The sequence below is a fragment of the Dromiciops gliroides genome, chromosome 6 (genome assembly GCF_019393635.1).
Source record: "Dromiciops gliroides isolate mDroGli1 chromosome 6, mDroGli1.pri, whole genome shotgun sequence".
Lineage (NCBI taxonomy): Eukaryota > Metazoa > Chordata > Mammalia > Microbiotheria > Microbiotheriidae > Dromiciops > Dromiciops gliroides.
The window spans coordinates 43190008-43207326 of record NC_057866.1 but is presented as its reverse complement, the minus strand read 5'-3'; the positions used below and the strand labels follow the sequence as shown (position 1 = coordinate 43207326).

At 41.0% G+C, this 17319-nt stretch overlaps 1 protein-coding gene across 3 annotated transcripts in view; it reads right to left on the bottom strand.

Annotated features, from left to right (window-relative positions):
* The window catches only part of BDNF (brain derived neurotrophic factor), an 83605-nt gene that overhangs the window by 64812 nt on the left and 1474 nt on the right, over positions 1-17319 (bottom strand). The window contains exon 1 of one of the 3 annotated variants that reach the window (XM_043971092.1): positions 17134-17248. The exons of the other annotated variants lie outside the window; for them this stretch is intronic. Coding sequence (XP_043827027.1) covers positions 17134-17196 — 63 coding nt within the window. The 5' untranslated portion in view covers positions 17197-17248. Of the gene's footprint in view, positions 1-17133; positions 17249-17319 lie in introns of those variants that run through there. 3 annotated transcript variants of the gene reach the window in all.

The following is a 17319-nucleotide window of genomic DNA, read 5'->3' as shown; positions in this document are numbered from 1 at the left end:
CTATGGTAGAAGGACTAATGGATTTGGAATCAGAAAACCTAAATTAGTTCAGTACTGCAATTTATGAGCTATTTGGCTTTAGGGAAGTTACTTTGTCTTTGTGTGCCTCAGTTTCCTCATCTGTAAAACTTGGAGAATAATGCTTGTAATATCTATCTCATAGGACTATTAAGAAGATCAGTTTTATAATGAAGCAATGTTATATAGATGCAAACCATTTAGTATTTCTCCCTAAAATTAAATAAGAGGAAACATTTCATCTTGGGACTTTTTCTCTGATGTTTTAACAGCCACAAACTACTCAGTATTATTGTTGATTTTCCTCATTTTTTATTGTTGTTGTTCAGCCATGTCTGACCCTTCAGGACTCCAATTGGAGTTTTCTTGGCAAAGATACTGAATGGGTTTGCCATTTCCTTCACCAGCTCATTTTACAGATGAAGAACTGAGGCAAACAGGGTTAAGTGACTTGCTGGGGTCACAAAGCTAATAAGCCTCCAAGGCCAGATTTGAACTCAGGAAAGGGGTCTGTCTTCCTGTCTGAAGAGCTGGCATTCTATCAGCTCTACCACCTACCTGCCCATGATTTTCCACATATGGATCATCTCATGCAACAAAAGTAGCTTTTACCACCCACTAAAGAAACTGGAACCAAAAAGGATACCCTTTCCCACCAACCAAAAGTATGCAATAGCATAGGAGGCAATGATAACGTGCACTTAAAATTCCTTTAGTATTTCATCTAATTTCTTGGTATTCTTCTTAAAGTCTTTGGAGTACTTAAGAAGTTTATAGGGTAATTAGGTTTCTTTATATTTCTTGGTACCTTTATTAATTGAGAAAGGGCTTATTTGCATGCTGTTAACACTTGGTTAATTTCAGCCAATGGTAGTTTACTTTTTTTTTTAATTTAAAAAGTGGAACTTAAATGAGTTTAACTATCAAGACAAAAGGAATCTAGAACTAGGGTGGCTCGAGTTATTCAGGAAAAAATTTTCATTGCCCTTTATTTACTTCTTATCCATAAAGGTGGTTTAACTAAAGTATTTCCCACTGATGTCATTAAGACATAAGCACTCCTGCATCAAACCCCACTGGAACTACAATATCCTTTTACCATTAGTATTCCATACTATCACCTGCTAACATGTTATTGGGTATGTTCCTTTACATATCAAAACATCCTTCTAACTTAGAGGGACTGGCATGGTGGAAAGCATTTATACAGTACTTTAAGATTTGAAAAGCACTTTATGAGGAAACTAAGGTATAGAGAGGTTAAGTGACTTATCTAGGTTCACACAGCTAATAAGTATCTGGGATAGGATTTGAACTCAGTTCTTCCTGACTTTAAGTCCCTTACTCTAGTAGTTTCCCACTGAGCAAAGGCTAATGCAAATCACACTGTGGGTGTCATGAATGCATTTTCCATAAATGTCATGTAAAAGAATCTCAACACATTGGATTTCTTATTTCATTTACTCAAGAACCACTTATTAAGTGTCTACTGTATTCTGAGCACTGTACTAGTTACTGGGGGGAGATATTTTAAATAGATCCCTGTTATTATTGAGGGCAGAGCACAACCCATCCACACCCTCTTATTCAGTGAGTCTCTTCACATAGGGGTCTACACAGGATGCTAAAGGGTATCTTCTAGAATAGGAATTCTTAACCTTTTTTTGTGTGACCCCTTTGGGCAGCCTGGCAATGCTTATTTCAGAGTAATGTTTTTAAAGCTTAAAATAAAACACAGGATTACAAAGGAAACCAATTATATTAAAATATAATTATAGGGGGACAGCTGGGTGGCACAGTGGATAAAGCACCAGCCCTGGAGTTAGGAGGACCTGAGTTCAAATCTAGCCTCAGACACTTGACACTTACTAGCCGTGTGACCCTGGGCAAGTCACTTAACATTGTGTAGATACCAAAGGTACACCCAAGGTATCTCTTGCTCTTTCCAAATGATCAGTTCACCTTTTCTTCTGGGCATTCAAGTTACTTCTCTTATAGTAAGGCACAGCCATGTACAAGTGTCCATGGACAACTAGGAACATCCAAAGGCTACCACTTAGAGAACTGCTTTTCCATTTGGACTCTCGGTTGCACAGCTTCCCATGATGGGGCGAAAGCCTCCAAGGAGCATATGACTCCTTGTTTTATGCCTAGCTTGATTGTAATAAATTGAGTTTTTTTCTTCTGTTATATCTTTCTTTCTTTTTCTTTTTTTTGGGGGGGGCAATGTGGGTTAAGTGACTTTCCCAGGGTCACACAGCTAGTCAGTGTCAAGTGTCTGAGGCCAGATTTGAACTCAGGTCCTCCTGAATCCAGGGCCGGTGCTTTATCCACTGTCCTACGTAGCTGCCCTCTTCTGTTATATCTTTCAAAGAATCTTATATGATTTTTACAGATTCATGGGATGCATTGTACTGGGAGAGTATCTTTATAGTAGTACTTTGCTCTAATGAGTTAAATGCTCCCCCCGCCCATACAGGAAACCATAAGCATAGTGAGATTGGGCATTCTCTATACCTTCCTAATGTGATCTGTGTGTGTGTGTGTGTGTGTGTGTGTGTGTGTGTGTTTTAGTGAGGCAATTGGGGTTAAGTGACTTGCCCAGGGTCACACAGCTAGTAAGTGTTAAGTGTCTGAGGCCGAATTTGAACTCAGGTACTCCTGACTCCAGGGCCAGTACTCTATTCATTGTGCCACCTAGCTGCCCCTTCTCTAAACCTTCCAATAAATTGAATAAGTATAAAAATGTGTTTTTCTAGAGAACTGGGGATAGGAATGAGACCTATGATTTCACTACTATAGGAAATTCCCAGAGTGAAGAAACTCCCTCAGCCAAACTCCCAAAGCCAAAGCAACTCATGGACTTAGAGAGTTGTCTGGACTATTGACAGTATAAGTGACTTTCCCAAGGTCATACAACTAGTAAGTGTTAAATGTAGGATCTGAACCCAGGTCTTCCTGGCTTCAATGTCAGTTCTATCCATTACACCTTGCTGGTATAGAATATCATTTGAAAAAAACCTGCCTATTATCTTTTTGTGGAATAAAATATCTTTCTTCAAGGACATCTTTTTTCAGGGGTTATTATCCTGGTGTCCATGAACTTGTTTTCTCCCCAGTATTTTGATAATTGCATTTCAGTGCAATTGTTTTTTTAATAATCCCACATTTTATTTTATACATTTACAAACATTATTCTGAAATGGGATCCAAAGGCTTCACCCAATTGCCAAGAGGTTAAGAACACCTGCCTTACATGCATATGTAGATTATTTTCATAAAAAATGTGTATAAATTGGAAAGTGGACACTTGTGTCCAAAGTTCTTGATATTCTCCCAGTGAAACAATGCAAAAGACTGAATAAGATAGTAGTCCCTGCTCTCATGGAGCTTACAGTCAAATCAAGGAATACAAGGAAAAATAGAAAAGAAATCTTTGAAACAGAAGTGAACCTGATCAAAGCATGAGAGGGGTAGAATATATACGAAGGAAAAAAGAAAGGTAATTCCTAAATTCTGGAAAGATTTTATTAATTATTAATTTATTAAATGAAAGACTAAGGCTATATCAAGGCTATATATATTTGTGCTAGCCTGGGATTATGGTCGCTTCTCCCTATGCTTGTAAATTACTTTCACCTGGGTGTTGCCCTGATGAAGGGAGGAGGGAGAGGAGAATTCATGAAGACCTCCAATGTGGTACATTTCCCTATTGATTAGTGCTTCACCAACTCTGAGTAAAGAATAAGATTCTGGGGCTGCTCCAAGGTCTGCATTTGAGGAAACATGTCAAGAATAGAACAAGAAACATCTATTCTTCAAGACTCCCACCCAGAAAGAGTTGATATTCCAGAAAAAAATTTCAAATTTGGAGCAGGGCTTCAGAAGAAGAGGCACTTTATTGAATAAAGACTGCCAATAAACATTAGAGTTGGGGTGTGTGTGGGGACTGTTATGAGTATCCAGATCCTTGAGTTGCAAACAGGGAAACAATATATTCACACTGGATGTTTGTATCTCCCATTTGTGTTTGGAAAGGCCCTTCCTCCAAGTTACTGCCCAGAGTATTACAGTCAATAACAATTTGGAAAAAATAAACTTAATTAAATAATTTACAAACACATGAAACCTTAATTTAAACAATTTATTACATTTGTTACTCAATAACTCAGAAGTCAACCAAATTTGAACCTTCCTAAGCCAATTAAGAAAATGCTACCCCACTTATTATTTTTAATAACTTCAAGTAAGTGGTAGGGGAGGGGGCGCTGCAATCAAAAGGATCCCTAGTAGGAGAAACCTTCTGCATTACCTAACAAACTTTTCTTAGTTTGTTGGCAAGCCTCTTTTAAAAATAAAGATAAAGGGGTTTGAAACTCTTGAGCTAGTAAATGTTGACTTCTTAAACCTTTTATCTCTCAGGGGAGCTCAAAGCAACTTGAAAAATTACTATTGTTTATAAGCTTTGAGCATTGAAAGCTTCTTAGATTTTAACAAGAATATTTGCATTGATTTCCTGAAGGGCAGGCATTGTGTTCACATTTGTCTTTGGATCACTAGCTTAGCATGGTGCCTATCTGGTACGTAGGTGCTTACTAAATGGTTGCTGATTAATTTTACTGATAGGAAGGAAATGGTAAACTGATGCTAAGGCAAGAAGAATGATGTATATAAGGAGTCACAGAATCAGAGTTGGAAGGGACCTTAGACACCATCTAGCTCAAATCCTACCTGAGCAAGAATCCCCTTTCAGTCCCATATGAAAAGTGGTCATTCCATCAATAGTTCCAGCGAGGAATACAATACCTCTAAAGTCAGCCTGTTTCACTCTTTGATTGCTTTAGTGATCAGGACATTTCTCCTTATGTCACACCTAAATTTGTGTCTTTACAATTTCTACCTATTATTGCTCCTAACTCTGCCTTCAAGCATAATAAAGCACATAACAGCTTATCTCTATATTTGAAAATAGATGTCATTCCTTGACTAGAGCTATTCTTTTTTTTTTTTTTTTGAGTGGGTCAATGAGGGTTAAGTGACTTGCCCAGGGTCATACAACTAGTAAGTGTCAAGTGTCTTCAGCCAGATTTGAACTCAGGATCTCCTGACTCCAGGGCCGGTGCTTTATCCACTTTGCCATCTAGCTGCCCCCTAGAGATATTCTTTAGACTAAATATCACCATTTCCTTCAATTGACCTTTGCCAGAGTGGATACATGGCCCTTCAACATTCTGGTTGCTGTTTTCTGGATGTTCTACAACTTATCAATATAATTCCTAAAATGTGGCCCTTAGACCTGAACTCAGTCCTCCAGATATACTATGGCCAGGTAAGATTATTGTAAAATTATCACCTCCTTATCCCTGGATACCATACCTTATAGAATGCAACCTGACATCACATTAGCATTAATGACCGCCCCATCATACTGTTGACTCATACTGAGATTTAGTTTCACTGAAACCCTCAAATCATTTTCAGTTAATCATGTCTAACCACATTTACTCCATCTTGTCCTGGTGAAACTGATTTTTTTTTTGAGCCTGGGTGAAAGTTTACATTTATTCCAATTAAATTTCAATTTAGTCCCAAACTTTTGCCTGCTGAGATATGTTTGCAATCTATCATCAGTTGTGTTAGCTAACCTTTCTAGATTTTTTTTGGTAATTGGCAAAGTTAATCGATGGAAAACAGATAGTTGAATTGGGTGGTGGTTTTGTTATTAAATACTAAACAAATGGTTATTGATGGGATTTTTCACTTTTTAGCCAATTAGGAGATGGAGCCAGAATAATCAAATTCAGGGCATCAACATTCCAAGGGTAGACAAGCCCCATGATAATAAGAGTGGGGAACAAGATTATCATCTTCTTAATTTCTTTATTAATCAGTACCCTTCTACTCAGTAGCTGTTACAAAGATATAGCATTTGTTTTCACAGGGACTGTGGGGTTTTGAGCTTCCTTTTATCTATGGACAGCACAGGAAGAAACGCCTAATGGCTCTTCTAAGAAAGGAACAATGGACTAACAACTTCTTTACTACATTTTCTGCCCCAGTATGTTTAGGGAAGACAGGGGGGTATTTATTGTTTGAGAACTCTTCATGGCCACTGAATGGATGTTAAAGACTGATCAAGTAGGTGATTTTTTCTTTCGTTAAGCAGCACTCGAAGTGGACTAATTCTGGCTTGGAGACCCATGACAAATGTAATTTGGGGACTATAAATGTTTCAGTTGGCATAATGAATACAATTAGCTTTTGATTCTTTGCAGTATTGGAAAACAAAGAGAACATGAAGGAAGGAAAAACAGAGACAATAGCCGGTGGTGTGACTTAAATGCTAGAATCTCAAGGGCCTTCAAGTCATATAGACTTCTGTGGTGGCAGCCATGTCTGTCATAACATCTCCCAATGGAGGGATTTGGGAGCAGTGAAATAATCCAAATGCAGAAAGCAAAATAGCAGACTCTTGGTTTTGGAAGAGCCTCAATGGCTCACTGGTGGATCCTGAGCCAAAAACCTCTTCTGTAATCCCTTTTCTAAAAGGGTCACAATGGTGGGAACCCACCATCTTCTAATATAGTCCATTCCACATCTGGATAGCTCTAATAGTTTTTCCTGACCTAATGGTTACCCTAAACTAGGTTTTTTTTAAAACTTCAACTCTCTGCTCCTAGTTTTGCCTTTTGGGGCCAAACAGAATCAATCTAATGTTTCTTCCATCAAATATCCCTTCTGTTACTTGAAGATAATTATCATGTCCCCCAGTCCTCTTTTCTCCAGGTCACATCCTCATTTCCTTTCATTTATGTTCCTATGACATGGATTTAAGGACATTTAACATCTTAATTGCCCTCATCTGAAGGGTTTCCAGCTTATCACTGTCTTTCCTAAGAAGGACATAGATAATCTGTAAACTGCATATTCTTCTGCTACTGAATAAACAAAAAAATTAATGACAAAACCCTTAGGGAGAGGATATTACCATCTGGGTTAACCCATAAAGATTTCAGAGAATGAAGTTGGAGGGGACATTGAAGATCATCTAAGTCAAGAATGTATATTTGAAAATATTGAATTCCAAGTTGACTGCAGAGACCCAACATCTGACCACCTTGAAGGAATGATAGTAGTAGCCGAAAATGGGAAGGGATAGCTAATACACCAGAGGTCAGAGTCAGAATCCAAAAGGATATTGGCAGGCTAGAACCCTGGGTTGAATCTAGTAAGATGGAATCCAATAGGAATAAATATAAAGACCTATACTTAGGTGTAAGATTATACAAGTGAAAATTAGGGGAAGCAACGATAGGTGTCAGTTGTTTTTAAAAAAAGATCTGGGGGCAGGCTTAATGGAATGAAAGTTCAATATGAGTTAGCATATTGATGTGACTACCTCAAAAGCTAATTTAATCTTGGGCTGCAGTAAGAGGGGACAGGCTTTGGGGAACTCGAAGGTAACAATCCCATTGTATTCTGCCCTCATCATACTTCATCTGGGAAATTGTTTTCAGTTGACTACAGGGAAGTGGCAAATGGATTGTGATTTATTATCTTGAAGGATTTATTAATCCTTGGTTAGAATTACAGATTCATAGAAATTGAGAATTGAAAAGAACTTCCGAGGGTCATTTTGTTCTACTTAGTACTGGAAGTAGGAATCTTCTCTACAAAAAACAATTAATAATAACATTCATAATTATACTAATATCAATAAATATGATATCAATAAGATTAATAAAATAATATAAAAACAACATGTGCTTTGCTATATCATTTTGTGCTGTCTCACGACAACCCTGACAAGTGGTCATCCATTCCCCATCTGAAGACTTCAGACACAGGGAATCTACTATCTTCTATTCAATTCAACTCATTCTATTTTGGGATAATCCTGATTGTTAAGAAAGTTTTCCTTACATTAAACTGACATCTGCTCCTATGCCTCCTTTATCCACTGGTCCTACATTTGTCCTCTAGAACCAAGCAAAACAGCTCAGATTTCTTATCCATATAGTATTTTGTAAGCCTTGAGAGACAGGATGGGGTTATGGATGATTCAGGAGAGATCTGGATTTGAAAATTCTTTTAACTTTTATTTAACTCTTCTGAAGTTCATTTAATTTTTCTGAACTTTAGATTCCCCATTTGCTCCAAAGGGAAAATCACACCTACCTCATGTAGTTCCCATGAGGGCTAAAAGAGACAGAGTATTTGTAAAGTACTTTGCAAAATCTGAAGCTCTATGTAAATGTTGGCTCTTAACACTGTTGTCTTGGACCCCAGGACAGTCATTCTGGTCTCTATCAGAATGATAATTCTATATGGACATGAGAGTAATTTGTTTTATTGGCTTCTAATCCCCTTAAATTTTCAGAATGCAATTCCATTGTGAGTGTCCTCAAAACCCAAGTGGCAGTATAGAAACAACAATGAAGCATTAACTGCAGAGTACTCTGTTACACCATGAGAGAGGACACACGAAATTTAGGTTGATTTGGTCATTACTCTTCTGGTGTTCACCATGGAGTTAGTAAGCACTACCAGACAGAGAGATAATAAGGATAATGTAGCCAAAAAAGCATCCAACATGGAATTGGAAGTTTTGGGTTCTAATCCTGACTCTGCCATTTTTTTTTTTAGTGATGCAATTAGGGTTAAGTCACTTGCCCAGGGTCACACAGCTAGTAAGTGTTAAGTGTCTGAGGCTGGACTTGAACTCAAGTACTCCTGACTTCAGGGCTCGTGCTCTATCTACTGCGCCATCTAGGTGCCCCTCTGCCATTTATTTTTAAGCTGTGAGATTTGAAGCAACCTCTGTGAACTGTCTCAGTTTCTTCATCTGTAAAATGGGAGGATGATACTATTGCTAATAAGAATTACTCAACTCTCAGGGACTAAATCAGGTATAGAATATTGAGTGCTATATAAATGGGAGTTATTATCACTTTGGCCTCCAAATTTTCTGCTCCAGGGAAGAAAGGCCCGAATATACAATTGGGCAACACGTTTCTCAAGAGGTCTTCAAGTGTTTCTGGCTTTATCCCGATGGGCCTAAATAAAGGGGCCACTTGCTGTTAAGTAGGGAAATAGCCTTTAAAGTATTGGGAACATTTCAGTCTATATTTTGACATTTGTCTTAATTATAGAATTGAGAAAAGAATCCTGTCATCCCCCTAGCTTCAGAAGTTATTTTAAAGATGGCATCTTTATAAAAGTCAATAGCTTCCTCTTGAAAGGGCATTCATGTCCCGAGTGGGCGGTTGTGTCGATTGTTTTGGAACCCCTGCAGTAAATCTAACCAGTCCTGGTGAATGGCTTCCAGGCTTTCTACACCCACATTTCTTCTTAATTATCTCCACCAGGCTGAGTTAGTTAAGGACAGATCTATAGCATTTCCTGGATGTCAAAATGCCCACACACCTTCTGCAGTCCTTGGGCTACCAGCCCCCCTTTCATGTTCCTCTTAGTTGGTCCATCTAATTATCTATTATCATGTCAGGTCCATGCATTATTCATGAAGCCCAGGGAATTTCCAGATGCAGTACTTTGGGATTTAAAAAGAAACCTGTGTAATTAGAACTTCCCTGGCACTGAGGAAATAAACATGGAATTGGATCATGTGACTCCCATTCCATTTCCCCATCAACAATGAACTGGGACATTCTGACATTGTGGTGAAAGTTGAGCCTCTCCAAATCATCACTTCTCAGTAAACAATAGATTTAGCCTCTGGATGTTGGTTTCTTTTAGGGGGTGAAGTGGCTGTTTTTCTTTCCACTATGTGCTACTCAAAGCAATAAGAGGCAAGTAAAAAAGTTATAGCACAGGGAATTGTGACTCAACCAGTGCTACCATCCAAGGTCAAGGTGAATCAGGCCTTCCATAGTAACCAGGAATTCTTTATCATTCAAGATTTTAAAAAAAAATTTCAATCAGGTAGATGCCCTCTATCTTAGTTCAGGCTCTCATAAAAAAGCCTCCTAATTATTAGTCCTTTTGTTTCCAGTATCTCCCTTCTCTGATCCAACCTTTACACAGTTTTCACACTGATATTACTAAGATATAAATGTGGCTTTGTCACTCCCCAACATCTTCAATGGCTCCTTGTTGCCTCTAGGAGAAAATACAAAATTCCTCAGCCTGGTATTTATAGCTCTCCACAATCTAGCTCCTATTCACTTTACCAAGTCTTATTTCATATTACTCCTCTTCATGAACTTATTGTTTTATTCAAACTGGCCTGTTAGCCATTGCATATTCTATTTACCACCTCCTTGCCTTTGCAAAGGTCCTCATGTGTGTAATATACTTCCTCCTCATTCTACCTCAGGTCCTCCCTTGTGCCTCTTTTTCTTCTTCCCTCATTTCCCTAGATGTTAGTGTCAGGTTCCTCCTTTAAATTACTTAGTATATAGTTTGAATTTACTTATTTGTGTTCATGTTGTATCCTACCAGTATAATGTAAGCTTCCTGAGGGCAAGGACTGCTTTGTTTTAGTCATTATATTAGCTAAGCACCTTAATGCCACCAAAATTCTAGGCATTTTCAAATCATTCAACATAAGAAATAGATATGGTTTTATCTATAAGGATAAAATCGAAGAAGATGCATTGACATCTGTTTGCAGATGTCTTCTAAGGATCACTGGACATTTCCATCTGACTTGCAGCTGAAACCTCATATATGTTACTTCCCTTGATTAGAATGTGAACTACTTGAGAGCAGAGTTAGTCTTGCCTTTATCTTTATTTTTTGTTTTGTTTTGTTTGTTTAGGTGAGGTTACTTGCCCTGGGTCACACAGCTAGCAAGTGTAAAGTATCTGAGGCCAGATTTGAACTTAGGTCCTCCTGAATCCAGGGCTGGTGCTCTATCTACTGTGCCACCTAGCTGCCCTGCCTTTATCTTTAAATACCCAACACTCAGCACAGTGCTTGTTACAGTGTGTTTGATAAATATTTTTCATTCATTCATTCATTCATTCATTCATTCATTCATTCATTCATTCATGTTTAGTAAATGAAATTAAAATGAATTTCAAAGGCTATCTACCCAGGAGAGAATATGGAGAACAAAATCATTAGGTGAGTGTATCTAACTTTTTAAGCATGTTCTTCACAATAACCCTGGTGGATTGATCCCCTTTATGAAACTAATAATAAGACATAGACACAAGGACAGGTAGTCATGGACCTGAAATCATCTACTATATACATTATTAGAGGAAATGCCAACATCTATATGTTTACAGATTCATTGGAGTATTAGAGTTATCCTGTTAAGTAAGGTAATGCAAATGCTATCAACAAATTCTCAGATGGAGAAACTGATGACTAAATAGGTGAAGTAATGTTTCCAAGGTCACATAGCTAGTTAGTGAGTGGTGAAGGCAGAATTCATAAATTTAGGGAAGACCAAGGTTTTGTTTAGTTTTAATTTTTTTTCATTATGCCATGGTACCTTGGCACCATTTTCTACCAGTCACTATGAAAAGGTGTGGGCTCTGGAAGAATCACAATTATCTCAAAGGTGAGCAAATGTTCAGAGGCTAAGAGCCAGAGAGAAAGCAGGTTGAAGAAGCAAAGTGAAAAGACCTTTAATAGGCACTTTCCCATCTTCTTATTCTTTGGAGTTCAGGAAGACACAAAATGTGTTAACCTTGGTCAGATTCCTGGTGTCTCCTAGCCTCTATTAACTTGAAGCAATGAGGAAAAGAAAGGTTGACCAGGAAGGAGGGCATTGATTGGTGCCTTCTTTCTGGGCTCAGTATGATCATTGTAGGTCCATAATATCTTAGAACTTATTTACAGCCTGCATTTCAAATGAAGACAAGAGTTTGGAGGAGTGTGTGTGTGTGTGTGTGTGTGTGTGTGTGTGTGCGTGTGTATGTGTGTGTGTATGTGTGTGTATGTGTGTGTGTATGTGTGTGTGTGTGTGTGTGTGTGTGCTCGTGCGCTCGCCTTTGGGCTTGTGTATTTATATTCAGATGTTAGTGATTAAGTCATCATTCTAGATAATTTTTTCAATTACTCAATTTAAAAGACTCATAACAGACTTTCAGAACTTCATGGGGGGACAGAGAGTTCAAGCTCTGGTCTGTCTCATAATTTTAAAAGCACGAGTCTACGCAGAATTACAGAATGTCAGAGCTGGAAGAAATTTAGAGATGATCCAATCCATCTTCACCATTATACAGATTAGGAGACTGAGGGTTACATAAACAAACATATCACCATCTTTTTTTTTTTTTGCGGGGCAATAGGGGTTAAGTGACTTGCCCAGGTCACAGAGCTAGTAAGTATTAAGTGTCTGAGGCTGGATATGAACTCAGGTACTCCTGAATCCAGGGCTTTATCAACTGCACCACCTCATTGCTCCCATATCACCATCTTTTACCAGGCCCCAAGACCCAAACTAGTGTATCATACATATAGAAAGTGTGGTTCAATGGAAAGCCTAATGGACTTATCATCAGTAGGCCTGAGTTCAAATTCAGATTCTGATACTTATCAGCTATTTGACTTTTCATGTTTCTGAGTCTTAGATTCCTCATCTGAAAATTGGTCATAATATTACTTGCACTATCTACCTCAGAGGACTGTTGTAAGCGAAGCACTTTGTCTACTCCTAGATCTACGGGAGCAAATATTACTAAAGAGCAAGAAGAGATTCCACATTCTTAGAAATCTGTCCAGTCTTGGGCAAGTGTAAGAAAGCCACTTCTTTTTCACCGTGATTCCAGGAATTCAATATTTCTTTTTCTAAAGATTCTCCATGCACATTACATACAGAGGTGAAAAGTCTCAATGCTTATTACACTAAAAAAGGGGGAAAAAAAGTATTAGGCAGCAGCTGAACAGAAGAGTAAAAAAGAATCTGGCAAAAGAAAGACCATTTGGGAGAGAGAAATCTGAGGTAGCAGTTGTAAAATTAAAATAGGCAAGTCATTAAATTATCCATAGTGGGGAAAAAAGCTATAAAAATAGATATTTCTTGGCAAGTCAGTACTGAACAGAAACAAATTTAGTTACGGAAGAAGCTAAGTTTTTAGTCAGATCAATTCAGTTCATATTTATCAGAATAATATTCGTGTTTGGATCAGTTAGTTTTAAATAAAAACAAATATATCTTTATTGGTTTTTGATAGAAATCTATTTGAAACATGCTCACTTAAAATATTTTTAAACCGACAGCACATGAGCACATAAAATTTGGTATCAACAGAGAACTTAGAGATCACCTGCTTTACCCCACTCATTCATTTTACAGGTAAAGAAACTGAGGCTCTGAGAAGTTATCAGACTTGCCTAATGTCACACAGATGGTAGATTTGAACACATATCATCTGATTCTGGATCCACTGATATCTCCACTACATAAAACCCCTAAGCTGGTTCCCATATCTGTGAATTTTTACTATCAAGGGAATTAGTATTGTAAACTTTCCCATTAATTAGATGCAAACTATCTAGTTCAAATAATAGCTGGAGGTTGCCCCTCTCTTTCCTTATCCTGCTGCTGGATGAAAGTTTCTATTGGAGGAGTGGCAGGGGAAAGGAAATCAGTTGATCACCCCACCCCCCCAACACTTCTGGATGTGAGAAAGTTGGGATGGAAAACGAAGGCTGTGCTTACCTGTGGATTTCACTTTTGATTTATGTAGACACATAATAAGCACTTTCTAACATATGTAGACATCTGACAAAATCTCATTTAACGCCCTCACCCCCAACTTCTATGGATAGTCATTCACTTCCCTTTCATCGTTTGTATGTGATAAGGTTATCTTTAGATTAGATGGAGAATGTGGACCTCTAGAGAAGATTGTCTATATATGCCAGTGTGTGTGTGTGTGTGTGTGTGTGTGTGTGTGTGTGTGTGTGTGTGTGTGCAAATTTAGGATGTTGGGTAGATTGCTTCCACAGATACTCAAATTTTAAAAAATGGTATATGCCAGTGGGGGCGCTAGACCAAACTAGCATACATGAAAATATTCTCAGGGACTTCAAGAGGACTCGTTATTACTGATGAAAGAGGAAAAATGACTTTTTTTTTTCTTTCCGTCAAGTCCCTCAAATCTCCAAACCACAACACTCTCCTTTACCCTTTCTGGTTCAATCCAACCAGAATAACGGATATCTGTCTCCATCTAAGGAAGTTGCGCAGGATTCTAAAGAAAACAGTAAATATGTTTAAGTGCACCATTCCTAAAGTCCTACTCATCTCTAGTGAGACTTTTCCACGAAACCCTTGTTATCGCACCCGTCCAGAGGTGTGCGCCTGAAAGAGGGTGACATGACACTTTTGAGGTTTATTTAAGTTGTTAAATATCTGGAGGTTCCAAGAATCAGGCTGTTCGGAAATTTCCCCTCCCTCCCAGGGACGGGAAGCTCTCTACAATTTTCTCGGTTCAACTGTCAGATAAATTGGCAACTCTGCTAAAAGGATAGTACTCCCTTAATGATGCATTCATTAGAAACCCTAGCAACTGTATTAGGCAGAGGCTACGATTCGCTAACAGGGCAACAACGCACGCACTGGGAAGGGGAATTCTACAATTTAGAGTGACAGCTTTTTCTCCCCCCTCCCCTCCATCAAGCCGGCTCGAAATGTCACAATATTTACACCTCTTCCTCGGTGAATTAGAACGTGGGGTGGGGGGAGGGGAAAGGGAGAAGGAAAAATTCTACAGATTGCTTCCAGACAGTAAAGTGGGCTTTGCGCCTTTAAATTCTGCTCCCCTCTTCAAGCCTCCCCCGAGCCCCCTCCCCCACCACCATGAGTCCCCCCGCTTTCTGTTTTTCTTTCTGCAATAAATCTCCTGGTTCAGCGTTCAGCCCTGCAGATCCGTATTTAAAACAGCACCATCTGGAAAGGGTGGGTGGCGATGGGGATGGTGATGCGGGCGCCTCGGAGTTCCTTTGCAGCACGCTTGGAATTGCATCAGACTGATCAGAAGCCCTCCCTCTCTCCCCTCCTCCTTCTCCCCCTCCCTACTCTCCTCCTCTCTCTTCCTCCGTACCCCCCTCCTCGTCCTCCTCGTCGTCCTCCTCCTCCTGCTCCCCCTCCCGCTCTCCCGCTCCCACTGCCCTCCCCTCCCACCCTTTTCCCTGCCGTAGATGAGATAGAGAACCCGCCCGGGTCTCCGAACGATCCCTGCTCCGTTCGCCACGGGCTCGCTCCTCGGTGAAACCTTACTTGGCTTTTCCTTTGTGTGTGTGTCGAGCAGCCTATGACTGTCATCTGATCCTGACACTTGATTTTTTTTCTTTTTAATAAATCATTTCCACACTAGCCTGGCGCGCCCAGCAGATCCCTCCCTTTGGCAGGCGGGCAGGCGGGCAGCTGGGCTGACTTGCTTTCTCCGCCCCCCCCCCCCGCCCCTCCACCCCAGAGCCCCCAGGCCTGGGAGTTTCGAAAATAGATTTTCTTCTCCTCGCCATCCTGCGGTCTCTTGGTGGCCCAGCTCCCCTCCCCCTCCCTCAGTCCCCTCCTCCTAGTGCTCTTTCCGTTAATTAAAGGGAGCAGCTCCAAGAAGGCGAGGTGGCGAAGCTGGGGAGGGCAGTAAAGGCGAGAAGTAGCTTTGGCATAGGAAGGCAGTGCCGCGGCGGGCCGGCCGGAGCTCAGAACAAAGGCGTGGGGGTGGGGAAGGAAGCCCAGGGGGCTCGGGGCCGGAGCGAGGCGGAGAAGCGCCAGTGCCCCAGCTTCAGGAGGAGGGGCGGCTGACCTACCCTACAACTACTAGTTGTGGCCTCCTGGCCAGAGGCGACCGGCTGCGGGAGAAGAGGAGGAGAAGGTGTGGGGGGCAGCAGGAGAAAGAAGGGGGTGGGCCTGGCCAGGCCAAGGGGCCCCAGCCTCGGGCGGGGGTGGACAGCGGCGGCCTCGGTGCTCTTGGCTTCCTGCCGCCCCGCGCCCGCCGAGCCAGAGGAGAGGTTGCCATCAGGACGCAACCTCGCCAATTCAAAGCCACTGGAGTGCCCAGCTGATTGGTAGCTCCGAGGTCTGCCCGCTCTGGAGCCACCCAAGTCCTTTCCTACTCCTCTTCCTCCTACCCCAGCAGCCCCACAGACAACCTTTCTGCCTCTTCCTCCCTCAGCCAGACCCACCCCCTCCTCTCAAGCTCGCTACCTTCCAGTCAAGGAATTTACCTTCTCCTCATAAATGGGGGCCCCCCTTTCCCTGAGGTACACGGATTAATTCGGACCTGGGTTAAAGAGGACTCGCACGGGAGGAGACATCCGGCAAGGCAGAGGAGGCAAGCTGTGTATCGGTGGCTCCCCTTTCTTTTGGGCAACCGCAAGCCCTCTAATTAAGTGATAGGAACTTAAAAGGAAAGGAAGAAACACCCAGAGAAGCAAGAGAGAAGCAAGAGCGATGGAGAGGAAGAGATTTGCAGGATGTGTTGCGGTCCGGGGGAGGGGGGGGGCAGGAATGGGGAAAGGAGGGGCGGAGGAGGGAGGGGGGAAAAGGGGGGAGGGGAGAGAGAGAGAGAGAGAGAGAGAGAGAGAGAGAGAGAGAGAGAGAGAGAGAGAGAGAGAGAGAGAGAGAGATATTCCTATCCAAAGCATATCTCCTTTAAGGATCTGGAGACCCCAAAGCGAAAATACCTGTGAGGAGCGAAGCCTTAAACTGCTGACTTCCCAGAGCTTATTTTTAGCTCCGAGACTAAATATTATTAGCTACATTTCTACGTAGGAAGAATCGAAGGAGAGAGGGAGAAGGGGAGAGAGAGAGGGAGAGAGAGAGAGAGAGAGAGAGAGAGAGAGAGAGAGAGAGAGAGAGAGAGAGAGAGAAGGAGAGAGAGAGGAGAGAGAATCGAAATTACCTTGATTCGATTTTTGTGTAGAGATTTAAGATTAACACAGCCCCCTCCCCCACCACTACCCTCCTTTCACTACAATACACACCCTTTTTTTTCTCCTTAATGACAGTAAAGTCGGATTTTAGGAAACTGAGTGCTGGGCAAAATTCTCACATTCAGTAATAAATCTACTGCACGCGCACACACACACACACACACACACACACACACACACAGATACACCGATACACACACCAACGGAGAGAAAGGAAAGCTAGAAGGAGGTGAAGGAGAGAAAAAAAAATCTTACATTCGATTCAGACATCTGCAGCTCCAAGTTAACCAAACTCATTAAATCCGCAGAAAAAATCATGCATTTTTGCCTCCCTTCCCGCACAAGGACTGACACTCAGGGTAATCTGAACTCGACAAATAACAAGGAACAACCCCCACCCACACTCTCCTCTTACCACCCCAACCCTCCGCCCCCCATTAC